We start from the raw sequence: 13,603 nt of genomic DNA on the forward strand, positions 1-13,603 counted from the left end.
AGGGTGAGGTCAAACTCGAGTCTCCATGGACTATGATGTTTGTGGATGATATTGTGATTTGTGGTGAGAGTAGGGAGCAGGTTGAGAAGAGCCTGGAGAGGTGGAGATACGTGCTGGAGAGAAGGGAAACGAAAGTCAGTAGGAGTAAGACAGATTACATGTGTGTGAATGAGAGGGAGGGCAGTGGAATGGAGAAGAGGTAGAGAAGGTGGAGGATTTCAGGTTTTAGTACCTGGGGTCAACAGTGCAACAGTGTGTTAGAGAAGTGAAGAAAAGAGTGCAGGCAGGGTGGAGTGAGTGGAGAAGAGTGGCAGGAGTGATTGGTAATAGAAGGGTATCTGCAAGAGTGAAAGGGAAAGTTTATAGGACTGTAGTGAGACCTGAGATGTTGTATGGTTTAGAGGCAGTGGCATTAAGTAAAAGGCAGGAGGTGGAGCTGGAGGTAGCAGAGCTGAAGATGTTGAGGTTTTTGTTGGGAGTGATGAGGATGGACAGGATTATAAATAAGTTAATTAGAGGGACAGTGCATGTAGACGTTTTGGAGACAAGGTGAGGGAGGCGAGATTGAGATTGTTTGGACATGTGCAGAGGAGGATGCTGAGGATGGAGCCGCCAAGAAAGAGGAAAAGAGGAAGGCCAAGGAGGAGGTTTATGGATGTGGTGAGGGAAGACATGCAGGTATTTCTTTTGAAAGAGGCAGAAGTAGAGGACAGAGTTGTATAGAGACGAATGATCCGCTGTGGCAACCCCTAATAGGAGAAGTCAAAAGAAGAAGATATTCCAGTTATGCACTTGAGCCAGTTCCGGTTAGATTCTTACCTGCCAAAGATTTTCTCCCAGCCCGCTTCTGTTTGCTCGATTCGGACCGGATGACTAAATATTCACTGCTCGGATCTGACCTAAATCAATGCAACCGACAATTTGCCGACACTGATGCAGTGAAGCCGGAATAGGCCTGTGCCCTGGGATTTCAAATCAAATCAAATCAAATCTTATTTGTCACATACACATACATACAGGGTACGACATGCAGTGAAATGCTTTTTACGACGGTCCGGCATGAGGGAATAGGATGGGGAGAAAAATAAAACGAGGAAAAAGAAGGCAAATAAATAAAGTATAAAACTATATAAAATATAAGAATATATAAAGATATATATGAGAAAAAAAGATGTATATACAAAATATGCTTATGGGAGTAAACAGTAAAACAGTAAACAATTTAAGGTGGTTTATGTGATTGTCCATAAAGTGTCTGTGTGTGGTATGGTGTGGTATAAAGTGTCTGTGTGCAGTATGGTGTGGTATAAAATATAAAGTGCACTGTGCTGTGCGAGTCCAGAGTTTAAAGTGTCGTAGTGCGAAAAAAGGGTGATGATGGAGAAAGTGGGCCAGTTTTTAGATCCTGGGTGTTTCCTGGTTTAAACTCCGAATGGCCTGTGGAAGAAGCTCCTTCTCATTCTCTTTGTGTTCGCTTTCAGGGAGCTGAAGCGTTTCCCTGAACGCAACAAAGAAAAGAGTCCATTGTTGGGATAGCTGAGGTCCTTGATAATCTTCCTGGCTCTGGTCCTGCACCGCATGCTGTAGATGTCCTGCAGGTTAGGGAGCTCAGTGTGAATGGTACGTTCAGCTGAATGCACCACCATCTGGAGGGCTCGCCTGTCCTGCATGGTGCTGTTCCCAAACCAGGAAGTGATGCTACCCGTCAGAACGCTCTCATTGGTGCAGGTGTAGAAAGTCTTTAGCACCTGAGAGGGTAGTTTAAAGTCCCTTAAGCATCTCAGATGGTACAGACGCTGCCGGGCTTTCTTCACCAGGGTGTTGGTGTGACAGGACTAAGACAGGTCCTGTGTGATGTGAACACCTAGGTACCGGAAACTGTCCACTCTCTCCACTGGGGTCACGTTGATGTTTAGCGGTTGGTATGACCGCTCCTGCTTCGTGCTGAAGTCTACTATCAACTCCTTAGTCTTGCTGACGTTCAGGAGCAGGTTGTTCTCCTAGCACCATCTCTCCAGGTTTTTAACCTCCTGTAGGTAGGCCGTCTCGTCGTTGTTGGAAATCAGGCCCACCACAACAGCAAACTTGATGATGGTGGTGGAGTTGGAAGTGGCCACACAGTCGTATGTGTACAGTGAGTACAGCAGGGGGCTCAGAACACAACCCTGGGGAGCTCCAGTGCTGAGGGTGAGGGTGGATGAGGTGTGTTTTCCCACCTGTACGGCTTATGGTCTGTCTGTCAGGACGTTAGAGATCCATTGGCACAGTGGCAGGTCCCAGGAACTCTAACTTAGAGGTAAGGGTGAAGGGAATTATGGTGTTAAACGCTGAACTGTTGTCCACAAACAGCATCTTTGTATAATTCCCATTTCTGTGGTCCAGGTGGCTCATCGTGGTGTGGAGAAGATGAGCAATGGCGTCCTCAGTAGAACGATTCTGACGGTACGTGAACTGTAATGGGTCCAGTGTGTCTGGTAGTGATGCAGTGATAAAGTCTCTGACCAGTCTCTCAAAGCACTTTATCACTACTGAGGTCAAGGCTAAACGGGATAGTCGTTAAGGCAGGCGGGCTGGGGTTTCTTCGGGACAGCAATAATGGTGGACTGTTTGAAACATGAGGGGACAACAGACTGTTCCATTGAGAGGTTGAATATCTCAGTGAACACCGATGCTAGCTGGTCAGCGCAGGCTTTCAGAACCCGACCTGTGATGCCATCTGGTCCTGCTGCCCTCCTGGTATTTACTCTCTTGAATGCCCTCCTCAAGTCATGCTCCGAGATGGTGAACAGGTTTACCTCTCCGGCTCTCTCGGCGTGCACGCTGTTTGTGTCGCTAGCGCCGCTAGTGTGGTTAGCTGCAGCCTCGAAATGAGGCTTAGCTCATCTACCAGAGAAAATTTCGCATTCACCATTCTAGAAGATGGTGTTCTATAGTCCATAATTGTTCTTAGTCCCTGCCACAGGCTCCTAGACCCACCATGTTGAAACTGTTTTGATTTAATCTCGATCTGTTGATTTGAAATGTCCACCTTTGTGTTAATGTTCCGTAAATGACCTTTACAACCAATTGAATTGATATGACAGCAAATATAGGCTCTAAATTCAATCCTCAATACTTATATTACGTATCAACCTTATCATGCAACATAAATACACAAAGTTTGTGGACACCTTTCTGTCACACCCAGACATGTGTACCCTTCCCAAAACATGTTGAAAGGACAAAACTGAATAGAATGTCTTCGAATGCTGCAGGATTTGAATTACAATTTTTCTTACCTGGAACCAAGAGAATCAAACCTGTTTGAGCATCTCAGTGCCCTTGTGCACAAAGCAAGCTCCATGGTTGTCTAAGGGTGAAATGGCAAAACTCCTGCACAGAGCCCTGACCTCAACCCCACTAAACATCATTGGGATTAACTAAAATGCTGACCTTAGGTCTCCTCCAGAACTTCAGTATCTGAACACACTAAACATTTTACGGCTGAATGAATGAATAAATGAATAAATGAATGAATGAGAAAAATAAATCTCAGAGCCACACTTAAAAATCTAGCAGAAAGCCTTTCCAACAAATTGGCTGCTGTTATAACAGCACATATATGTGTGTGTATTTATGCGTTATTAAAGTATATATATATATATATATATATATATATATATATATATATATATATATATATATATATATATATATATATACATACATACAGGGAGTGCAGAATTATTAGGCAAGTTGTATTTTTGAGGATTAATTTTATTTGAGGATTTAATTTGAACAACAACCATGTTCTCAATGAACACAAAAAACTCATTAATATCAAAGCTGAATATTTTTGGAAGTAGTTTTTAGTTTTAGCTATTTTAGGGGGATATCTGTGTGTGCAGGTGACTATTACTGTGCATAATTATTAGGCAACTTAACAAAAAACAAATTCATACCCATTTCAATTATTTATTTTTACCAGTGAAACCAATATAACATCTCAACATTCACAAATATACATTTCTGACATTCAAAAACCAAACAAAAACAAATCAGTGACCAATATAGCCACCTTTCTTTGCAAGGACACTCAAAAGCCTGCCATCCATGGATTCTGTCAGTGTTTTGATCTGTTCACCATCAACATTGCGTGCAGCAGCAACCACAGCCTCCCAGACACTGTTCAGAGAGGTGTACTGTTTTCCTCCTTGTAAATCGCACATTTGATGATGGACCACAGGTTCTCAATGGGGTTCAGATCAGGTGAACAAGGAGGCCATATCATTAGATTTTCTTCTTTTATACCCTTTCTTGCCAGCCACGCTGTGGAGTACTTGGACGTGTGTGATGGAGCATTGTCCTGCATGAAAATCATGTTTTTCTTGAAGGATGCAGACTTCTTCCTGTACCACTGCTTGAAGAAGGTGTCTTCCAGAAACTGGCAGTAGGACTGGGAGTTCAGCTTGACTCCATCCTCAACCCGAAAAGGCCCCACAAGCTCATCTTTGATGATACCAGCCCAAACCAGTACTCCACCTCCACCTTGCTGGCGCCTGAGTCGGACTGGAGCTCTCTGCCCTTTACCAATCCAGCCACGGGCCCATCCATCTGGCCCATCAAGACTCACTCATTTCATCAGTCCATAAAACCTTAGAAAAATCAGTCTTGAGATATTTCTTGGCCCAGTCTTGACGTTTCAGCTTGTGTGTCTTGTTCAGTGGTGGTCGACTTTCTGCCTTTCTTACCTTGGCCATGTCTCTGAGTATTGCACACCTTGTGCTTTTGGGCACCCAGTGATGTTGCAGCTCTGAAATATGGCCAAACTGGTGGCAAGTGGCATCTTGGCAGCTGCACGCTTGACTTTTCTCAGTTCACGGGCAGTTATTTTGCGCCTTGGTTTTCCACACGCTTCTTGCGACCCTGTCGACTATTTTGAATGAAACGCTTGATTGTTCGATGATCACGCTCAGAAGCTTGGCTATTTTAAGACTGCTGCATCCCTCTGCAATATATCTCACTATTTTTGACTTTTCTGAGCCTGTCAAGTCCTTCTTTTGACCCATTTGCCAAAGGAAAGGAAGTTGCCTAATAATTATGCACACCTGATATAGGGTGTTGATGTCATTAGACCACACCCTTCTCATTACAGAGATGCACATCACCTAATATGCTTAATTGGTAGTAGGCTTTCCAGCCTATACAGCTTGGAGTAAGACAACATGCATAACGAGGATGATGTGGTCAAAATACTCATTTGCCTAATAATTCTGCACTCCTGTATATATATATATATATATATATATATATATATATATATATATATATATATATATATATATATATATATATATATGGGATTGTGAAGTGGTAGCTCAGTGGTTACAATGTTGGACTTGTGATTTAAAGGTTGTGAATTCAAATCCCAGCATCATTAGATAATTGTAAGCTGCTATGGATGAGTATCCAATCTCACGGTATTTTGAGATATAGTCACGAAATGTAATATATTGATTTGTAGTCATAGACAAGAATTTCCTAATTTTTATGTATCACTGAGGACGACTTTCTATGTAATGTATTTCAATAGGAAGTATCTTCGGTGCCTCTGCCACAGTTTTCTTTCTGCCACTGGATACCACAGACGCTGTATTATTCTTTTATTTTGTTTGTTACTGAATTTTTAATCTTCGAGCACTATTACTCAACATTAAAGTAGGAGATTTTATCCTTGTTTTTATTGCTTTATATTCGTTAAGCTACTCACTATTATAAACCATCGTCAGTGGTTCCTTCCAGTCAAAATACAGTAAATATATATTAATCTCGCTTAATTAAGGAGACTGTTTTAATTAGAGACACACATTTATTACAGTATAACCCTTACCCTAACCGTGTATTTTCTGCCTTACTTTTTTATAAAAAATGGGGAAAAAGATTACTTTTGGCATTTCTGTCAGCATTACCCATGATTATTTGCTTCAGTTGCTATGGAGACGGAGCAAGATGGAGGCAGTCAAAAAAGGGTAATTCGTGTCCATGAACACGAATCAATAGATTAAAGTTTGTGACTATATCATGAAATGACATGAGACTGTGTTGTGTCTGCCAAATGCCATAAATGTAATTAATTGTGTCCACATACCTTTAGGAAAAGAGCATATCCTAATATGTGATTACTTTTTGTGTTAACCTCATTAATCACGTGAAGCAGAATCTTGTTGTCTTGAAATTTCATACTTGATTTAAACTAGAACAATGGCAATATTGTGTGATTTTTGTGTGTCTGGTACAGTAAATACAGTTCATTGGACTGGACCACTGACAAATAGGACTTTATAATAGACTACAATATTTTTTTTAACTCAAAACTTTCCCCAAAATATATAATTAAATGCACAAGTATTCATCTCGCTAGAGTCCATGTTTCCTATAGGGTGAATAAGTGATTTTTCCTTGGGCAAATTCATTACAGCAGGGCCTACATATTAAAGTCTCATTTGTTTTTATTAGCAAGTTTGCACTTTAATGACATACTCTGAATTTGTATATTTGTGCCCAATTACTTAAAAAAAGTTATATTTACTTTGGTAAGTCTTATTTAAGGCAGGAAAAAGTGAACAGGGTGAAATTCTGAGGCAGATTATAGAGAACAGTGGAACAGTTGGGAATCAGTGGAGCGAGTTCATACTGTATGTGTTCGTTATTACCAGTAAAAATACAGAAATAAAGAAACACAAACACAACATTGCTAAGATGAAGAAAATAATAAATAATATAATAACACCAGGAAAACTTATATGTGAAATAAAAGTTACGCCTATATGACATTCAGATAAATCACTTTATTCTTTCATTAATATAACATTTGCTTTTGACCATATTTTAGCGTATTATTCTAGCCAGTCAACATCTGTAAAACTTTTGTTAACATCTGTAAAACCTTTATTAAATTTAATTTTTTTATTTTATAGCATGGATAAGAGAACGTTTAATTCAATGTAAAAAATACACAAAACAAAAAGGTTATTTCAGGTCAAATGTGCTTTATTGGGGGTTTTGTGAGTTTATGAGCTAAACTTATAACTGGACCCTCTGTAGATTGTAGCTAATGGATTCATCTGTCTAAATCAACAAGGGGAAAAAAACCCTGTGTCCTACTCAAATATATTTGGCATAATTAACAGAAATTGTAATATCTAACAGTACATAAACAAATCACTATCTGTCTAGTTGTGTTTGAGTTCTTTTACTGTTATATCATTTCAATTTGTTTCTATTCTGTTGAAATCAGTCGTGAGTATACTGTAGATGTGGTCAAAAGGATGAATCATAGTAGCAGCAATCACCTTTCCACCCCACCTGCCAACCCAATTTACCACACATCCTTTCATCCTGCACAATGTATGTCAATGATTCAGATATAAATCATGTTAACTTACGATTGACTTTTGATAGTGTTACCAGATCAAATCGCTTCGGTTTTACCGAATCAATTCAGTTTTAGGAACATAAAGCCAACACCATACTCTCATTAAGCACCAAGAGACAAATCAGATACTCGGCAAATGCAGCATGTCCTATTTATAATCAGGTGCCATTCCAGCATGTTTTGCTCCTTCATTGCAAATCACTGTCCTAACATCTAGATCCAACTCCCACACAGACATAATTGCAGTGGGATTAACAAAGTTCTTTAATGACTTTAATAAATTTTGAGGCATTTTCAACTGAAATTGTAATAATCAAAAATTACTTAATAATAATAAACCAGACAATCTATAATTAAGATATCTATTTACTAGATGAAAAAATCCTAATCTGAAAAATTTCTTAATTCACTACACTTAAAACTAAATTTTTTCTATCACATACTTTTGGAAATAATTAGTCCTGGTAGGGCAAAAACACATAAATGAAATGGTGCATTTTCAAGCCCTTGACAAGTTAAACTGGGTTTTGAGGTTAAGCACTAATGGTACCATTTAGGATTAATGAACACTGAGCTATAGTGAATATGTTACAATTAGACTTTAGTTGTGCTGCACTACCTCATCCAGTGCACACTCAAGAAAAAAGGATATTATTTAATTTGGTGACTCTTCAACGGTTCTAAGTCATATCCTATACCATGCTAACGGAAGTCCATTTAGTAAATTACAATCATTGATCGTCCAAAAAACATTAAAGAACCGTGTATATTCCTATAATATCCACAAGAGGGCACCATGCGATCCTTAATAAACTCCCACTTAGGACTGGGCATGTCTACAATTTAGGGATTTCTCAGATTTTCAATCTAAGAAGAAGATTGAAATTCATTTAAATGTATAATCCAAATGTCTGATTCCTATCAGTTTATTAGGAAAGATGTAACAATGCAGACTGGGAATATGAGTATGGATTTCACATTGATTTTCCAGTTTATTCAGATATTTTAAAATCCATTACACACTATTTGGATTTAGATCATTTGGCATTGAATTCAAGGCTACAAAAGAGAAGGTAGTAATTAGTGGTTCTAGTGTATGCAAAATTTAAACATATTAAAACACAGAGAGAGAGAGAGAGAGAGAGAACATTGCTAAGATGAAGAAAATAATAAATAATATAATAACACCAGGAAAACTTATATGTGAAATAAAAGTTACGCCTATATGACATTCAGATAAATCACTTTATTCTTTCATTAATATAACATTTGCTTTTGACCATATTTTAGCGTATTATTCTAGCCAGTCAACATCTGTAAAACTTTTGTTAACATCTGTAAAACCTTTATTAAATTTAATTTTTTTATTTTATAGCATGGATAAGAGAACGTTTAATTCAATGTAAAAAATACACAAAACAAAAAGGTTATTTCAGGTCAAATGTGCTTTATTGGGGTTTTTGTGAGTTTATGAGCTAAACTTATAACTGGACCCTCTGTAGATTGTGGCTAATGGATTCATCTGTCTAAATCAACAAGGGGAAAAAACCCTGTGTCCTACTCAAATATATTTGGCATAATTAACAGAAATTGTAATATCTAACAGTACATAAACAAATCACTATCTGTCTAGTTGTGTTTGAGTTCTTTTACTGTTATATCATTTCAATTTGTTTCTATTCTGTTGAAATCAGTCGTGAGTATACAGTAGATGTGGTCAAAAGGATGAATCATAGTAGCAGCAATCACCTTTCCACCCCACCTGCCAACCCAATTTACCACACATCCTTTCATCCTGCACAATGTATGTCAATGATTCAGATATAAATCATGTTAACTTACGATTGACTTTTGATAGTGTTACCAGATCAAATCGGTTTTACCGAATCAATTCAGTTTTAGGAACATAAAGCCAACACCATACTCTCATTAAGCACCAAGAGACAAATCAGATACTCGGCAAATGCAGCATGTCCTATTTATAATCAGGTGCCATTCCAGCATGTTTTGCTCCTTCATTGCAAATCACTGTCCTAACATCTAGATCCAACTCCCACACAGACATAATTGCAGTGGGATTAACAAAGTTCTTTAATGACTTTAATAAATTTTGAGGCATTTTCAACTGAAATTGTAATAATCAAAAATTACTTAATAATAATAAACCAGACAATCTATAATTAAGATATCTATTTACTAGATGAAAAAAAATCCTAATCTGAAAAATTTCTTAATTCACTACACTTAAAACTAAATTTTTTCTATCACATACTTTTGGAAATAATTAGTCCTGGTAGGGCAAAAACACATAAATGAAATGGTGCATTTTCAAGCCCTTGACAAGTTAAACTGGGTTTTGAGGTTAAGCACTAATGGTACCATTTAGGATTAATGAACACTGAGCTATAGTGAATATGTTACAATTAGACTTTAGTTGTGCTGCACTACCTCATCCAGTGCACACTCAAGAAAAAAGGATATTATTTAATTTGGTGACTCTTCAACGGTTCTAAGTCATATCCTATACCATGCTAACGGAAGTCCATTTAGTAAATTACAATCATTGATCGTCCAAAAAACATTAAAGAACCGTGTATATTCCTATAATATCCACAAGAGGGCACCATGCGATCCTTAATAAACTCCCACTTAGGACTGGGCATGTCTACAATTTAGGGATTTCTCAGATTTTCAATCTAAGAAGAAGATTGAAATTCATTTAAATGTATAATCCAAATGTCTGATTCCTATCAGTTTATTAGGAAAGATGTAACAATGCAGACTGGGAATATGAGTATGGATTTCACATTGATTTTCCAGTTTATTCAGATATTTTAAAATCCATTACACACTATTTGGATTTAGATCATTTGGCATTGAATTCAAGGCTACAAAAGAGAAGGTAGTAATTAGTGGTTCTAGTGTATGCAAAATTTAAACATATTAAAACACAGAGAGAGAGAGAGAGAGAGAGAGAGAGAGAGAGAGAGAGAATACCATGCAGTGCAGTGAATTTTCAGGTTTCCTAAATTTCATCTGATTTATTTTGTTAATTCTGTGTTAAATTAAATATAATAGATTTATTCCTTTTCCTTTTTTCCAATGTTGTTCTGGCTTTTAGTTGTGGAACAAATTAGGGCCAAACAACACTCCTACCACGCAAGCGAGGACAAAAAGCATCCAGAATATTACAACCAGCATCTGGACACACATCAGGTTTTTTCTCCTCCTCAACCCCTCCACTGTAGCTGATATGGACTCAGGTGTGCTTGAGCCCTCACCCATTTGCTCCACTCGTAGGCTGACTGTGGGTAAAATAATAAATCGAGCATCCCGTGACTCCAGAGACAGGATCACCCTCTGAGTGACAGTAGCCAGCCGGGTGGAGACTGACACAGGCAGGCGAAAAGTCACAGGAGGTAGCTGGGCAAGGATACGGGAATTGCATGGGAGGGAGTGTGCATCACCACTTTCTAGTGGGGTGGAGTGGCGGCACAGAGGACAGGAAATGGAAGGAGGGCTGTTAGGATCAGGTGGGTGGAGAGGTGACAGCTGGATATTATGAAGGCATTCTGTGCAGAAGACATGAAGGCATTCCAGCATGCGTGGGAGTTTGCGATCTTGATCATATTCCTGATAGCACACGGGGCATTCCACCTCTGGAGAGTCCCCACTGCCAGAGATTTCCTCCTTGGTAGATGTTGTAACTGGTACCGGGGCCACTGACATGGAAATGGACTGGAGATGGGACTTCTGAGATTTAAATTTATAGTGTGATTTGGGAATCTGAAAAGAACACTCTTTGTTAGACGTGGAAGTAAAGTTTTTTTTTTTTTATAAAAACATTTATATAGTTGTGTAAAAATCTCAGAGTTTGGAAAGTTTCACAAATGTGTGGTTTATCATTATCCTTCTGAAACATTCCTAATGAGAAACAGGAAACAATCATTAACTGCAGACTAAATTCAAACCTTCACACTGTTCCCAGTCTGAAATTAGTTTTAATGCCAAACAAAATGTTGGAAACATGTTCCTCAAAAAGACTATTGCAAAAAGACTGTGCTGACTTGATCTAACAAGATTACAAAGGGTTTCAAAACTGCAACCACAAACTGCCCTTCTCTTACTTCCTGTTGTTGAAAAAAATCAGACACAGCAGTCTAATGAAAATGGTAAGAATTACAAACTCTGTGCGTCTTAATAAGTAGTGTGTGTGCGCATTAAAAAGATGAATATTTATAGATACGTATACGGATATATTAGGACTGGTACTGACTGAACACATTACACAAGCGTACATTATATTCTCAAGAGTACTGTTAGATGTTGCATGTTGTCTGTTTCTGTTTTAGACTGATAATTCCAAACCACAATTCACACTGGTTCATCCAGAGCAACCATTGCTCAAGGGGAGAGAGCTACTAGGACTACATGTCCTTATGGAGTAAATGGGACTGATAAAGCTTGCAAATGTCCTCAACAGCAGTTTCTCATGTCAAAATCTACATGTTTACCAGTTGATCAATTTTGTGAAAAAAATTGTAAAACATTTCTTTGCATCTTCTTCCCACAAATTTATACGCTGACAATAAAACAGCCTCTACTACAATAACTTCTTTTGGGATTAATAATTTGTAGCAGTGTTCAGGAAGAGATTAAGAAAAAAAATAGATACATTGTGGAGTTTATTGAATACATTTATTGAATAAAGTCTAATCTAAGTTTGAATCTAAGTTGATGAGGTGATAATAAAGACAGCTGATTACATTTTATTTTGTGAATGAGATGAAATTTACCTTTTCATAGCATTACTGGTCCTATTTTTCTGTTGAAGCCTTGTGGGTCTTCTTGCATTTGAGGATGACGTCCATTATTACAAATTATGTTAAATGAAATGAAATGATACACGGTATTCAGTATCACTTCTTTCAAGTCTCATGCTTTTATGAGCACATGTATGTTTGGAAGAGGTTTAGGCTCCCTCTTTATCTCTCTCTCTCTCTCTCTCTCTCTCTCTCTCTCTCTCTCTCTCTCTCTCTCTTTAATTCCCTTGTGCCCTATCAAGGGGGTCAGTTTCCCTGACATTTATTACCTAGAGATGGTTTGGTTTCTAGGACAGGGAGCAGTGATGATTTTGATGACTCATTTCATCTCCTATGGTGAATATATATTTCTCATCATTATTTAACAAGCTTGCAATTTAAATTGCTATTCTACATGGAACCCATTTGTATCTCTTACATACAGTTTATTTTACTGTTTTTCAGGAAACTATAAAGAGAATTACACTAAAAAAACAGCACGTTTACTGTGTAATCATTATAAAAAACAGTTAATGAATTAATGTATTTTTTCTACTAGGTTGGTTAGTCTTTTAGCTGCCAAAAAAATAGGTCATGTTTTAGTGATGGGAACAACATAGATGGACATTAAACTTTTGGCCATTGATGAATCAAGTTCAGATTATCCATATTTCACTCCGTGCTTTTTTGTCTTTTTTTTGTGGATCAAGTGAGAGTATACAAAACATGATATATCTTCCCCTCAAATTAAAATAGTCTTTCATTTCTTAGAACCTGTGCTAACAAGTTCAGTAGGCGATTACACATTAACAGGCGTGCAATATATTTTAAGTCATTAAAAACTAAATTTAGAAATTAGTTGCACAAAAAAGAAAAATAATCTTTTGTTATAAAATAATGGTATTCTTAAAATAAAGTGATATTCTCAATTTTGATAGACATTTAAGCAGAGAAGCTCTTTGGCTTTTAAGACTATTGTAAAAACAGTTTACTTCAATGGGCTTTTTCCCCCCACTTTCACTTCCTGAAGCATGAGGTCATAGATATTTCAGACAAAAGACTGTCTGGATTACCAAAAGCACAGTAAAAGCCCAGCCAGTTTGATCCAGATATTACTGTAAAGTATACACCCACAAGTGGGGGTGAGAAAGAAAAACAGATGCAGGTAAATTTTGGGAAGTCAGCATGGTGTAATGAGACATTGTTTTGTTACAGAGCTTTGAGCTGAAGATGTGAGTTGTGACATGTGCACGCAGCAATGGGTTTCCTGTAAACTTGCAGCAAACTAAAGCGCCTCATTAAACTACAGGTGTCATATTACCATCATGAAAATCTCCCTGTAACATGAATTGTAATTGTGAGTAATTCACAGCGCAATCACATTATA

At 37.7% G+C, this 13,603-nt stretch overlaps 1 protein-coding gene across 1 annotated transcript; it reads right to left on the reverse strand.

Moving 5' to 3' along the window:
- Positions 1–8,841: 8,841 nt before the first annotated feature.
- si:ch73-335l21.2 (RING finger domain-containing protein) lies at positions 8,842–12,430 on the reverse strand. Its single transcript, XM_046850834.1, has 2 exons — positions 12,211–12,430; positions 8,842–11,200 (listed from the first exon to the last, which is right to left on the reverse strand). The coding sequence occupies exon 2, from the start codon at positions 11,141–11,143 to the stop codon at positions 10,532–10,534; it is 612 nt and encodes a 203-aa protein (XP_046706790.1). The 5' UTR covers positions 11,144–11,200; positions 12,211–12,430; the 3' UTR covers positions 8,842–10,531.
- Between the last annotated feature and the right edge of the window lie 1,173 nt (positions 12,431–13,603).

The sequence above is a fragment of the Silurus meridionalis genome, chromosome 6, assembly GCF_014805685.1.
Source record: "Silurus meridionalis isolate SWU-2019-XX chromosome 6, ASM1480568v1, whole genome shotgun sequence".
NCBI lineage: Eukaryota > Metazoa > Chordata > Actinopteri > Siluriformes > Siluridae > Silurus > Silurus meridionalis.